This window comes from Corticium candelabrum, chromosome 12, assembly GCF_963422355.1.
Source record: "Corticium candelabrum chromosome 12, ooCorCand1.1, whole genome shotgun sequence".
NCBI classification, from domain to species: domain Eukaryota; kingdom Metazoa; phylum Porifera; class Homoscleromorpha; order Homosclerophorida; family Plakinidae; genus Corticium; species Corticium candelabrum.
In genome coordinates, this window is record NC_085096.1 from 137,501 (window position 1) to 151,477 (window position 13,977).

At 45.2% G+C, this 13,977-nt stretch overlaps 5 protein-coding genes across 5 annotated transcripts in view; 3 read left to right on the forward strand and 2 right to left on the reverse strand.

Annotated features, from left to right (window-relative positions):
- LOC134187732 (phospholipid scramblase 1-like) overlaps positions 1-5,850 on the reverse strand; it is a 12,768-nt gene extending 6,918 nt beyond the window's left edge. The window contains exons 1-2 of the mRNA XM_062655882.1: positions 5,414-5,850; positions 5,146-5,223 (exon numbers count right to left, since the gene is read on the reverse strand). Coding sequence (XP_062511866.1) covers positions 5,146-5,223; positions 5,414-5,723 — 388 coding nt within the window. The 5' untranslated portion in view covers positions 5,724-5,850. The remainder of the gene's footprint in view (positions 1-5,145; positions 5,224-5,413) is intronic.
- A 2,322-nt stretch (positions 5,851-8,172) lies between these two features.
- Positions 8,173-8,673, forward strand: LOC134188240 (uncharacterized protein K02A2.6-like). Its single transcript, XM_062656438.1, has one exon. It carries the CDS (start codon positions 8,173-8,175, stop codon positions 8,671-8,673), a length of 501 nt encoding a protein of 166 aa, XP_062512422.1.
- A 1,464-nt stretch (positions 8,674-10,137) lies between these two features.
- On the forward strand, positions 10,138-11,146 carry LOC134187871 (uncharacterized protein K02A2.6-like). Its single transcript, XM_062656037.1, has one exon. It carries the CDS (start codon positions 10,219-10,221, stop codon positions 11,110-11,112), a length of 894 nt encoding a protein of 297 aa, XP_062512021.1. The 5' UTR covers positions 10,138-10,218; the 3' UTR covers positions 11,113-11,146.
- Positions 11,147-11,244: 98 nt separating this feature from the next.
- LOC134187872 (uncharacterized) lies at positions 11,245-12,592 on the reverse strand. Its single transcript, XM_062656038.1, has one exon. The coding sequence runs from the start codon at positions 12,590-12,592 to the stop codon at positions 11,948-11,950; it is 645 nt and encodes a 214-aa protein (XP_062512022.1). The 3' UTR covers positions 11,245-11,947.
- Positions 12,593-12,756: 164 nt separating this feature from the next.
- Positions 12,757-13,755, forward strand: LOC134187869 (uncharacterized). The gene has a single exon (XM_062656036.1). The coding sequence runs from the start codon at positions 12,757-12,759 to the stop codon at positions 13,666-13,668; it is 912 nt and encodes a 303-aa protein (XP_062512020.1). The 3' UTR covers positions 13,669-13,755.
- The last annotated feature ends 222 nt before the right edge of the window (positions 13,756-13,977 follow it).

The following is a 13,977-nucleotide window of genomic DNA, read 5'->3' on the forward strand; positions in this document are numbered from 1 at the left end:
GTGCTTTTTCCCTGGCAGAAGAAAGCACTAGTGCTGTCGCATCCAGTAAAGGCATGCAATCCCGGAAGTGCTTTACACACATCTTCTCGTAGTGAACAAGCAATAGCTGTCATGCTGATGTAGCGCCTCCGATTTCTTGTACCTGTCTGCCATATTATCTCTGCCGGGATCTGATGTGCGACAGAGCAGCCTATCACTAAAACGTCGCTATCTGGTGAACAGATGACAATGCGAGATGCTCCCATGTTTGCTGCATGGTTGGCGTGCAAAAACATTCGAGTGTCCGCTTCTTCTGCACTGCACGAAAGTGCTGGAATCAATTGTTCAGTGACCGTCACAGCATCGTTTGTAGTAAACCTTGAGCAATTGCTGCCGTGACACACAAATACACACTTGCCATTAAGGAGACGCACGTATTTTGGGAGCTGCCATTCCTTAAACAGAAAATCAACAAGAGCAATTTTATTTGCTGCAGCTGCCAAGAACCTTTTCCAGTCACGAGGAAGCTTCTGGTGACGATGCTGTATTTGGATCACAGCAGGCGTGACAAATGATGTGCGGCAATTTCTCTCCCAATTTTTGATTGATAAATTCGGATAACAATCAATCACGAAGTCAATCCGATTTCCAGTATGAGTACCTTGGGTAATGCAAGTAAAGAGCTGAAGAGCAAGATGAGCGTAAGTTGTTCCGGAAGGAGTGGTAGCTTGTACTGTAGCATTTAATGGAAATTGTACAGGAGTGACGTATTTTTCCAGTGAAGGTATCATCTTGGACTTGGCTGTCTTTTGAAGCCCTCCATCAACAGTAGCTAGTGACCATGAAAGAGCGCTAAGTTCAAAGCAGAACACCTCTTCAAGCTTTAATGATCTTGTCTGACTTACAACTATCAGTCGTGAAAACAATGATCTGTCGGACCGAGGTACCACTGAACGAATGCTTTTGCTTTTGGTGGATGCAGCACAGTCGTAAACGTTTTCAACTTTAGTTTCTCTAAGACGCCAAAAAAGTCTACGTCATCGCTAAGCAAACGTTGTTGAAAGAATTGGGTCGTTTTGCCTCGCCCTTGCTGCAAGCCAATAAGAGATCATCTTATACTTCACAGGGAGCGGTTACTCCAGAGCAAAGACCGACAAAATCATCTGATTTATCAGCAAACAGATTAACTCCTAGCAGTCAAGAAACGCATTCACAATCTTAACATCATTTTCGTCTCTACATGATTCTGCTGACAGTTGTTGACTTGCCAAATTTGCATCAAGTGCATCATCAGTTTCTTTGGAAGAACAAGCAGCTAGTTGTCTACACTGGCGTGTAAACGCTGATCGATGGTGGGCACTTAGAATCCACCGATGCACAGCCCCAGTTAGCTGACTAATGCCAATAACACCTCCACTAGTCTTCATGTCTCGGTTTATGCTCTGCTCTATAGCATGATCAACGGCAACTTGTGAAAAGGAACGGTCCGACCTTTGTACTGCAAACTCACCACGTTGCATCTGGTTATATGCATCTGGATGAGTTACTGGAAAACAGCTCATCTCATAATAGTAAACTGACAAATAACGAGCATAGTTGACACGATCATATGCAAAAGTCAACGGCAAGATTTCACAAATACACTGCAGATGCAAATCCCATTGAGCTCACGTGTTGCACGAACAAATCTTACCAGTAGGAATACCATGTCTATGTATGACATCCAGAGTGAAGCTGTTGGGGATACACTTACGGAACAAAATTGACGGTAACACAACTCGATTGCCTTAAATTTGTCATTAGAAAGAACGGAAGCAATTGATGTCGGTGATAATTGCGTACGAACCTCATTCATTAGCTCCTTGAAAACTAGCAGATCAAGTTGAGTGTTCTTTATATGTTCCTCAAACTGTAATCAGTGAACACGAAACAAAACTTCAGCAACTGTCTTGTGTGCCCGAATAGCCCGGTTATAGTGCTTGCCATTAAGGACACCGTCTCCTGATCCCACACTTACAATTCCTGTTTCAAATAAAATATCCCTAAGCCCAGCATCTCCAAAACACTTGCCAAGAATAGCTAAAAATGTCATTGATGTGTGGAATCCTCCCATACGAGCAACAACGTTGGACAGTGTGGGCACTCTTTCCATAAAATTTCCTGAGCCTTGGCATAAATAGCTTGATCGAAAACGACAACAACGTCTTGCTGTGGTAACTTTTTTGCCATAGCAGCAGCATATTGTAGTACATTGTGGACTGTTGCAATGTCTGTGGGTGGAGCGTTGATAACTGGACAGTACCCGATAACACTTTGCTGACAAGGATGTTCTCGATGGTAAATACTGTTGAATGGAGTCCAACTTGGAACGCGCAAGCCTTCACCCATACCAAAGAGAGGCGATACATCAGATGGCAACCGCAGTGCCAACCACATAAAATCTAGAGCAGATGCTGTTTTAACACAATCTGCAATTTCTGCATGTTGCAATAAAGTCATATCGGCTGTCAATCGAGGTGGACCAAAGCGAGAACTTGTAAAGTAAGGTTGTGTTTCACTGGCTATGGGCACAGTGACAGATCGCTTGTCGCCGCGTGTTTGCCGTTTATAATCACCAACTTGAAAAAATGACTGTAAAGATGCTGCAAGCAAGCGTTGAATTACGATGCCATTAGTGCAATGGGTGGTGTTAGCACCTGTACAAGTCTCCTCACAAAGATCAAAATTATCAAAGCAAAACACAGCACTCACATTCTTGTCAATATTAGCTGGCAAGACCACCTCTCCACTTCTGTCTAATTCATGTTGAGCCAATGCAGTATCGATTTCCAAGAGCTGACTTGCTGAAACTCCATGACCAAACCCATTCAACAGTGATACCAATTGTGTGCTGCGAGTGACATGATATATTGCCATCGGTAATGCAACATGCCTTGGAAGCTTAACACGACCCCATCTCGTACAGAACAAAATGTCTTGAGCTATTGATAATATTCATCGATGATCATCAGCACTCTTCACTGTAACTGTTTCTCCTTTGGGAGGAATATCTTCGTCTCCAGTGATGATCCAAGACAGTAAGTTGTATAACGATGCTGGAACAATGACATTATCAGAGCACACGTCAACTGGCGTTGGTGGCCAAGGCATAGGGTCCTTAATGACTTTAAGATCAGTGCGAATCATTGTTGCAGTGTGAAACAAAGCGACAGTACCCTCAGTATTTGCTTCACTGGCAAATGATTGGTCTGCATCTATAATAGTGTCCATTTCGGCAGCAGTACACCATTGCTCAACTTGTTCAGGCTCGCCATGATATATGTCATCTCCAGGGTATTCACTTGAATCATCAGTATCAGTGCCAGTAGCCTCATCCAGAAGTTCTTGAAGCAGTTCAGATACACGAATCAGAGGCAAGTGAGCACTGTACAAAACGCACAGTTTTCCTAGCCTTCCTTTTGATAAAAAACAACTTCTTCACCAAAGTGTGTTCGCAAGCAGCGTTTCAATTTCTCTGTACGATATTGTGGATTGCTTAATCCCTGCTCCACCAATAACCGATTAAATCGGTAACACATAGCAGGCATAGTGACAAGCCGTTCACCTCTACGTAGTGGACCTTGAATCTCTTGCAACAAATTCTTGAAGGCAGTCTCATATGGACTAGATTGCTCTTCTTCGGTGTCTATTAGTTTTCTAGATCTTTCCTATTTGTGTATCGTTGGTAGCAACTCCTATGGTATTTCACTTCTGCAGCTACATCATCGCCACCTACAAGGTATACCAGCAGTCGCTGGTCATCTCGTAAAGTTGCAGCATTGCGTAGTGTACCATGAAGACTTGTGCAAGTTGTCAGCTTTTCAGTACAACGTCTGTCTTCGCTGTCTCTCTTTGCTCGACCTCGTTTTCTTTCTGGCAGATAATGCACAGGCTGGGATCTGTTTGAAATTGAACATCAAAACGTTTGCTTGTTCTTTTTTTGCGATCTGTCCAACTGAGGATTATTACCGCAATTTGCAGATGCTGCTGGAGTTTCAACAACACAAGTATCAACATTTCTAGATAGACACCTCTGTTTCCTACGCTTCCTTGGAGATCGTACATACTCTGGGTCGTTGTCTTCTTGGTCTGTTTCCGTTTCCATTGGACGAGAAGCAAATTAAAAAAATCACGTCTTCAGAGTAAGCACTAGTTAGCTAGCTCTCGATCGCGGTCTGATCTGATCTGTTCTTGTAGAGTGTCTTTGTATATAGAGAAGCTGTAGTTTCAATTACATCACCTAATCAGTACCGTTCACTGACACTACACAAACTAAACGGTTTTACTAGAGTTCTAGTATGCCAGTGCAGTGTAGTCTAGGCTAGCTTGCACTCTGTACCTGCATCTAGCTGTTCTCCTGGTTGCAGCGTCATAGAAGTTAATTAATTAAGGAGTTTCAACTGCATCATGTAATTGGTAAGGTTTACTGAAACTACGCAAACTGCACTACACTGTACCATATTTGTGTACATCTGTGCAGTACTACAGGTGCAACTGTCAAAGTACACCTCCTCACATCCTGTTTACGTCACGTCTTGGAACAAATTAGAGTTTCTACAGCGGTATTTATCACGTAATTGCAAGAGGTAACGTGTCGGATGCTTCACAGTAACCTACAGGTAGCAGAAACCTGCAAAACGTAAGCGATTTGCTGAGTATAGTGTAACGCACATTAGGCCTCTCGGTCCCAGTTCATTGTTGTGCGGCTAATTTACAAAACGGTATTTTTCTAGGTGATCAGACTCGATCTGTCTCGCCAAACATAGATATTTTCAAACATCTAAAGTCATACTGCAAGCTACAAGTGCCAAAAATTGGTTTGCCAAGGGGTGCACGGGCGGCATTTTCTGAAGCCTTTTTCGCAATTGGTCCACGGGCTGTGTGTGTGTGTGTTTGTGTGTGTGTGTGTGTGTGTGTGTGTGTGTGTGTGTGTGTGTGTGTGTGCGTGCGTACGTGTGTACGCCTCTGAATTCCAGCATATTTTATACACACAATTCAACTGTAAACGATTCCAGTATATTTTTCTACAATTCCGTTGTGCAGTTCGTCACGTTGCGCGTGCCATAAATCACACCAGCGTGTCTGCAACAGCTCAACTCACGAACGTCTGTTACACACAAAACTTACTCTCCGCTGCGAAGTAGACCTGCTGTCCCATCGTGTTCTTAATAACATACTTATTCTCCGTCTCGAAACCCGTCAGCACTGCCCAATTAATCAAAACAAAAAACTACATCAGAGAAACGAAACACGCACGGGGTCAGAGTGCCCGATGTGTGTGTGTGTGTGTGTGTGTGTGTGTGTGTGTGTGTGTGTGTGTGTGTGTGTGTGTGTGTGTGTGTGCGTGCGTGTGTGTGCGTGTGAGTGTGCGTGTGCATGTGCGTGTGTAACTTACTTTCCAAGATTTCTACGAGTTGGTGGATGAGGAGCTGGTCGACTTGCGCGAGATACTCGAGACCCGGCGGAATGCCCTCGATTGCAAGCGGCGGAGGCATGAGAGAGATGGGCGGACGCGCGCCCGGAGGAGCTTGTTGCATCATCGGAGGCTGTTGACCGCTTGGATAGGCAAGTGGCTGTTGGGTTTGAGGGTAATAAGGCTGCTGACCGAGTGGCTGTTGGGTTTGAGGGTAATAAGGCTGCTGAGCGAGTGGCTGTTGTAAAATCACGGGCTTCTGGGCTTCAACGACCTCTCCCTTACCATCCATTCTTCTCTCTTACTAAGTAGGTGTTCACATGATTAGCGCGCGTGAGATCTTCGAATTCTGTGATGTAATCATGACTCAGCCACTTGAACGAATTCTACGACTCAGCCTTCTAGAACGCACCTAGTATGCGATTTCCCGCAGACTTCCGGCAAGATGAGATCGATATTGGATCAACATCTGGCCGGATGTGTGGTTAACTAGCGCACGCTAAGCAGTTCTCAGACTAAAATTAATTCATTAACGGAAATTACTATTAAACATGCGCACTAGCAACTTGATGACCTCCAATGCCTGATACGTAACAGACAGTGGCAACAATTTACTAATTCTTATCTCTCCCTAAAGTATTGCTAATGCCCGGAAGTATTTGCTAATGCCCGGAGGTATACCCTCCAGGCAAAAGTTCCGTTTTTAGAAAGTGGTCCGGCCATGCCAAATACACACGCAGGGCATTGATTTACCAGTGTAAAGTATCGTAAAAATAAGGATCCGCTTCAAATAATTAATTAATTAATTAATCCAGAAGGAGCCTTTATAATATATTTTATATATCCCCTTGGATAGCACCATACAGCAAGGAGTCTTGTCTGTCTCTAGAAGGTGTAGTTGTCTGTCTGTCTGTCAAATAACCTTTATCTCAAACATACATCTATAATACAATGCTAGCAAGGTAACAATGTAAGTTCCGAACTACAAGAGTTCACTAGAACTACATTTCAAAAACAAACATCTAGGAGAACAACTCAAACTACCCGAAGCCAACTTAGTAGCTGAAAAATTGGGTGTCTGTCTGTCTGTCTGTCTGTCTGTCTGTCTGTCTGTCTGTCTGTCTGTCTGTCTGTCTGTCTGTCTGTCAAACACATTTATTTGAACATTTTATCTATGATACATTTCCGCAATGCAAAAACTATAGATGCTATCCAACTACTATCAATGTTCATGAACTAAACTAAATTCAAAAACAAAACTTGAAGGAGCTAATAGCTCTAAAAACTCTAGAAACTCTAAAAGCAGCTAAATTACGTGCAAAGCCCTAGCTCAGTGTCAGCTAGTGGCTAAAGAACTGAGTGGCATAAAAGTCACTTCTGTTGACTCCAGTCAATGAAGACAGACTTCTGTCTGTCTGTCTGTCTGTCTGTCTGTCTGTCTGTCTGTCTGTCTGTCTGTCTGTCTGTCTGTCTGTTAATACATATATTTTCAAACATTGAACTATTATACACTGTAGTGTAGTGACATCTGAAACAAACTATATACACATAGAGTAGTACGTAGTACGCGTGCCTAGCTTGTTATTGACTTACTTGAGTGTTGGCTAGTTTAGGCTGCAAATATAACACTGTCGAGTACTGAGCCTACTGTGTCGAACCCCGAACTTACAAGGTATAACATTGGCGACGAGGATATGGCGCAGTCAAGAGTCCTAGGAAAACTGGCTGAGTTTCAAGCTGGAACAGACAGCGTAGACGAATATGTCGACCGATTTAAGTTGTATTGCACCGCAAACGACGTAGCTGACAACGACAAGCAGCGGGCAATATTCTTAACTACGGTTGGTGCAACGACATACAGGCTGTTATGCAACCTAACGAGACCGGAGAAGCCGCAGGACAAGACGCTTGATGAACCAACTGAACTCATGAAGAACCACTGCGAACCCAAGACCATCGTCATCGCAGAAAGATTCCGATTTTATAAGCGAGTCCAGAAGGAAGGCGAAAACGTTGCCTCCTACCTTGCGGAACTACGACGCTTGTCAAAAAAATGCGACTTCCGGGACTATCTCAATATAGCCCTGAGAGATCAGTTTGTCTGCGGGCTTTACTTCGAAGCGGCGCAACAGAAAATGTTGGCCGAGTCCGAGCTGGGACTCGATAAAGCAATTTCGATGGCTCAGCCGTACGAATCTGCAAGACGTGAGAGCAGTCATCACGTGGTGAGACACCACGGGGTCACAAGGAGACGATGTTTAGTCTCAAAAGCAGCAGTAGCCAATCACAACGAATGTCAGCGATGCGATGGGCGAGGACACACTTCTGACAAGTGCAGATTCCGAACGTATACGTGCAGGTTTTGCAACGTAAAAGGCCACATCGCAAAGGCATGTCGCAAGAAAAAGCAAAACGAAAAGGAAACGCTCCCAAGGCATGCGAAAGGCGGACAAAGAATGCACCACATAGAGGAAGCGGAGGTGAGTACTATTCACACGTTGTCGGATACTAAGGGCTGTCCTAAAGTAACATTAGAAGTGGCGGGGCGTGACCTAGAGTTAGATGTGGATACTGGAGCATCTGTGACCGTGCTACCGCGCCATGTTTACAGTCAGTATTTGAAGCATGTACAGTTACAGAAAAGTAAGATTGCACTGCGATCATACAGTGGTCAACCGATACGCGTAGTGGGCGAGGCAACCGTGCCAGTTCGATAAGGTGATCAACACACAATGGGACGGATGTTGGTCGTTCATGCACCTTCGAAGCCCCCAGTATTGGGAAGGAATTGGCTCCAGTCGATAAATTTAGACTGGCAGTCTCTGTTTATGGTGCAAGACAACCCACCTGACGTGATTTCTGAATTTGGTGAGTTATTCCAATCAGACATGGGAACATTTCGCGGATACCAAGCGAATATCACGCTACAGAAGGGTGCAATTCCTCGATTTCACAGACCAAGACCCGTGCCATACGCTTTACAGAAGAAGGTAGAGGAGGAATTGGGCAGACGTCAGAATGAAGGGATATTGAAACCGGTAGATCATAGTGATTGGGCAGCACCCATAGTCGTTGTAAGACGGGGAGATGGATCTCTAAGGATCTGCGGTGACTACAAAGTGACAGTCAACCCGTATTTGGAGATGAATACATACCCGTTGCCAAATCCACAGGACCTATTTGCCACGTTAGCTGGGGGTAGATACTTCTCAAAGCTAGACATGAAACAGGCTTACCTATGAATGAAAGTATCACCTCAGAGCCAAAAGTACTTGACTATCAATACGTCAAAAGGCCTCTTTGCATACTCGTATGCCATTCGGAATCAGTTCTGCGCCAGCTATATGGCAACGTGCAATGGACGGAATCCTAACGGGAATTTCCGGAGTAGGCTGTTTTTAGACGACATTTTGATCGTGGGGAAAACAGCAGAAGAGCACGATGACCGTCTACGTATGGTTCTGAGAAGATTGAGAGACCTCGGTCTGCGACTCAAAAGAGAGAAATGCGAATTTCGCCAGACACGAGTAAAGTACTTAGGGCACGTCATTGACAGCCAAGGACTGAGACCGCCCGAAAGCAAACTGACAGCAATACGCGACGCACCGGAACCGTCGAATGTGACCCAGCTGAAGGCCTACCTTGGTCTTCTCAATTATTATAACAGATTTTTGCCCAATCTCTCGACGATTTTACAGCCACTGCATGACTTACTGAAGAAGAATCGGCAGTGGACATGGCAAGTGGAACAACGAAGGGCTTTCAAAGCATCAAAGAAGAAACTGTTGAATTCAGGTTTTCTTACTCACTATGACCTAGAGAAACGTGTAAAAGTGAAGTGTGACGCATCACCTTACGGTATCGGAGCTTGTCTCTCACACGTAATGAACGACGGAAGCGAGCAACCTGTGGCTTTCGCCTCTCGAACACTGTCACCAACTGCGCAGAATTATGCCCAGATTGATCGTGAATGTTTAGCCCTCATATTTGGCGTCCGCTATTTTCACAAGTACTTAGTTGGTAGATCATTTACGTTAGTAACTGATCACCACCCGTTGGTCAAGATATTCGGACCCAAGGAAGGAGTACCATCACTTGCTGCCGCCTGACTCCAGCGTTGAGCGTTGATATTAAGTTCGTACAACTATCAGCTCGGATACGTGCCAGGAGTTACAAATGCAGAAGCGGACATGTTGTCCCGATTGCCGATAGCTGTAAATGTGATTGACCACGATGAACAGTTGTACCAAATTGATTATTGTGAGATGTTATCCGTAACAGCGGAAGACGTGGCCAAGGAGACCAAGAAGGACCCTGTACTGAAACGAGTGTATGAACATGCACTTAGCGAATGGACGAAACACGGTGAGACCGAATTACAGCCGTATCAGCGAAGAGCCGACCAGTTGACTATCATTGAAGACTGTCTATTGTGGGGTAGTCGAGTTATTATTCCACACACATTACGGAATAAGGTACTGAACGAGCTCCACGAAGACCACATTAGAGCTAGCCGCATGAAGGCCATAGCAAGAGGGTTTGTCTGGTGGCCTTGTCTTGACAAGGATATCGAAGATACCGTTAGGGCATGTCAAGCGTGTCAAGACACCAGACATAGACCAATGCAAACTCATTCCCACCCGTGGATTTACCCTGATGCACCATGGAGCCGGCTACACGCGGACTTTGGGGAAGTCGGTGGAAAACAATATTTAGTGATCGTTGACGCGTTCTCAAAGTGGTCAGAAGTGCACGAGTTGGGAACTCATGGGACCTCAACACAAACCATGGAAGCATTCCGGAGAACATTTGCCTGCCATGGGTTACCCGAGAGGTTAGTAACCGACAACGGCCCACAATTTACGTCACAGCAGTTTCAAGAATTTATGAAGGCGAACAGAATTAAGCACCAGCTTACACCACCCTATCACCCTTCTTCAAACGGACAGGCGGAACGCCTAGTGCAGGAAGTTAAGAAAAGCTTGAAGACCAAGCCGTCAAGCCGCACAGTTAGTCACCAACTATCAATTTTTCTCTTGCGGTGTCGAACTACGCCAAACTGCACTACGGGCAAAACACCCGCTGAGTTACTAATGAAGAAGGAGCTCAGGACGAGACTTTCGTTCCTGAGGCCGGAGTCAGGGAAGACTCTTCGAGAGGAACATCGAGACCATTACGATCTAGCGACAGAGCAAGTTCGTAATATGAGCCCGGGAGACACCATCAGTGTTTTAAACCCTAGACGTGACGGATGTGGGAAGTGGTTATGTGGGACGATCCTACAAAGGCTAGGGCCAGTCAACTATCTGGTTGATGTCTACGGACAGCCGCGATATGTTCATGTAGAACATTTACTAACCCGAGATCCTCGGAGCATACCCGACGAGTTCATCGAGAGTGGTCCAGAACACGACGTGCTAGTACCAACGCTGACACCGTCGGATGCCACAACGCGGGACCAATCAGTACCCGTAAGACCTACGAATGCGGGAACACCTGTTGTAGTTGATAGTCAGAGAGCACACACTCCAGTGACAACCACCCGTCCAACCGCTGTGGTACCAGTACCAGTGGAAGAGGAAACCATGACAACGTCACCAGAGACACCGGGATCCCAAGAGCAAGATACCCACAACGTCAAAATCGACAGAAACCTGCGCGATACAGGTAGATTTAGCTAAGGTGGAAGGAGTGTAGTGTAGTGACATCTGACACTAACTATATACACATAGAGTAGTACGTAGTACGCGTGCCTAGCTTGTTATTGACTTACTTGAGTGTTGGCTAGTTTAGGCTGCAAATATAACACTGTGTCGAGTACTGAGCCTACTGTGTCGAACCCCAAACTTACAAGGTATAACATACACCATCTAAGCAAAGCAACTAAATACTACCCAAGCCAATAGGGCTTGGTTCTACCTACAACTATTTATGTTTATGTTGCTGTCTCTTGAAACAATATTCTTTATTTTTCTGTCAATCACTCTAGCATTTGATCCTTGTAGACACACAGAAAACACAGATCTCCAGTATGACTTGAAGGTTGATGCATTTGGCTCTCCGTCTTCGTCTCTTGATAGCTGTGACAGTTTCTTCAAATAGTCTTCAGCTTTCTCTCCTCAACAGCCAAAATGTTTGAAGATTATAGACACAAATGTTGGTCGAAAACCTCCAGGCAAGAGCTCCTAGTCGTACTTTTTGATCTTCAGATTTTCTCTTCTGGTTACCGCTGCTCTCTGAGTTGTAGCTGATAAACCTTCTATTTCATTGCTCCAGGGATGCGCTAGAGCAATATCCTATTCAAGATCCATCCCCGATGCCGAATCGAATACGACTATGTCTGATCTGTCTTCAGAATTGACATACCTTCCTCTGCGTTCTTTTACGTGATGTAATTGCAGTTGACTCAAACAGTCTGACCATGCTGAAACCATGTTGTTATGGCTGATTACCGGGCCGCCCCCAGTCTTACATGTTATTAGGTGGTATCCATCTGAGTCTAATTCTTTCCCACAGTCACACTGACCAGAAGCCAAAGGCATTTGGCATCCCAGTCTCATCAAGGATGCCAAGCGGAAATTGCACGGAGATAATGCATGCCATGATGATGATGGTACTGTCAGGAGCCACGCTCCTAGCTGCATCTTTGCCTTGCAAGGACTTCATTCGAGATTGGTCTCTAGTCGAAGATGAATTCTGAATAAAACCATTTGACAGAGATTTCATGTATTCCTCAGTCAGCTTGTGTTGTAGTTGCTTCCTGTCGTTGATAACTTCTACGAGAGTTTTGTTTTGAGGCAAAACATTGCACAAATCTCTGCTGATGGAACTATTTGAATGATGTGAATTCTGAAATTCATCAAGCAATCTCTCAGCATCAGGAATTCGTTTTGCTATTGTATGCAGGGTTGAGACCCAACTAGACAGAAATGCAAATGATGCTGTAGATGTTAAAGCCGTGAGACCAAATCCTCCATGTCGTACTGGTAAAGTTGCTTGAAGCCACTGCCTGTCTGGTAGATTGCCTCTACCCAAGAGATTGGTGAACGTTGATCTTGTCAGTGTGTCATGGATGGCTGCAGCGGACTCCAAAAGTCTAGGTGGAACAGTTCGTGATAGGAAGTTCATCCGAGTAACATGACAGTGTCTCAGCAAGAGCATGCCACACTGGGGGTCTTGCAGCTGCAACAGCTTACCACACAAATTAGATCCTGATTGTGCAACATCAGAGCAAGATTCGATGATGTACGATGAGCTTCCTATAAGTGTGCCCAGAATTCTACATCCTTGACTTGTCTGTCTGTCTGTCTGTCTGTCTGTCCCGGATGTTGGTAGAGGTGGTGTCTCCTTTGTTTCTTCTGAGAAGTATTCCAACAGAGCGCCAAGGAAGAAGAAGTCTCAAGTTGACGTGTGCAGCTTCGGCTGCTACCGTCCTAACGAACATTGTTGCCCATCGGGGGCCCCTTCCGTCGTCGTTTGTGTCCGCGTTTCTGATTACCGTTTTGTTCTGGCTGTCCGCTGTCTACCAGAGTTCTGTCCTTTTTTCTTCGTCTGCGCTTCATGCGGCGTCTCTTGGTGTCTGCTGTTCGTGGGGGTTGTGTACGCACCATTTCCCGCTCTCTGAGCTGCGCGTCCGCCTTCGTCTGGCAGTTGGATTGTCTCTGGTCGTCGTTTCGTTGTTCCTGTTCCTGCCTGTGGCTCTCGGTGACGTCTGCTGTTTGTCATGGTTGTGTACGCACTATTTTCCTCTCTCTGAGCGATGCGTCCGCCTTTGTCTGGCAGTTGGATTGTCTCCATTTGTCGTCTCTTCGTTCCTGTTTCTTTCTGTGGCTTCTGGTGGCGTCTGCTGTTCGTCAGGGTTGTGCACGCACTATTTTCCTCTCTCTGAGCGATGCGTCCGCCTTCGTCTGGCAGTTGGATTGCCTCTATCCGTCATTCCTTCTTCAAATCAGCTCCCTCCTGTGGCTGGTGGCATCTGCTGTTCGTCAGGGTTGTGTACGCACTATTTTCCTCTCTCTGAGCGATGCGTCCATCTTTGTCTGGCAGTTGGATTGTCTCCATTTGTCATCTCTTCGTTTCTGTTCTCTTCTGTGACTTCTGGTGGCGTCTGCTGCTTGTCAGGGTTGTGTACGCACTATTTCCCTCTCTCTGAGCGATGCGTCCGCCTTCGTCTGGCAGTTGGACTGTCTCTAGTCGTCTTGGGAGTAGATAGAGACATTCAGTGTTTTACTCATTAGCAATAGTCTTGGACTACAAGTAGAACATTTCATTTTAACAATAACTGTTTGTAGTAGTGAAGATTGTTGACAATAAACTTGATTCTGTCTGTCTGTCTGTCTGTCCGTCTGTCTGTCAAATAACATTTATTTCAAACATACATCTATAATACAATGCTAGCAAGGTAACTATGTAAAGTTCTGCAACTACAGGAGTTCACTAGAACTACATTTCAAAAACAAACATCTAAGGGAACAATGCAAACCACCTGAAGCCAAATTAGTAGCTGAAAAACTGGGTGTCTGTCTGTCTGTCTGTCTGTCTGTCTG

Excerpts from the sequence above, each read along its gene's own strand:
- LOC134188240 (XM_062656438.1), top strand. The coding sequence starts at position 8,173 with ATGTTGGTCGTTCATGCACCTTCGAAGCCCCCAGTATTGGGAAGGAAT.
- LOC134187871 (XM_062656037.1), top strand. The coding sequence starts at position 10,219 with ATGGAAGCATTCCGGAGAACATTTGCCTGCCATGGGTTACCCGAGAGG.
- LOC134187872 (XM_062656038.1), bottom strand. The coding sequence starts at position 12,592 with ATGCTCTTGCTGAGACACTGTCATGTTACTCGGATGAACTTCCTATCA.
- LOC134187869 (XM_062656036.1), top strand. The coding sequence starts at position 12,757 with ATGTTGGTAGAGGTGGTGTCTCCTTTGTTTCTTCTGAGAAGTATTCCA.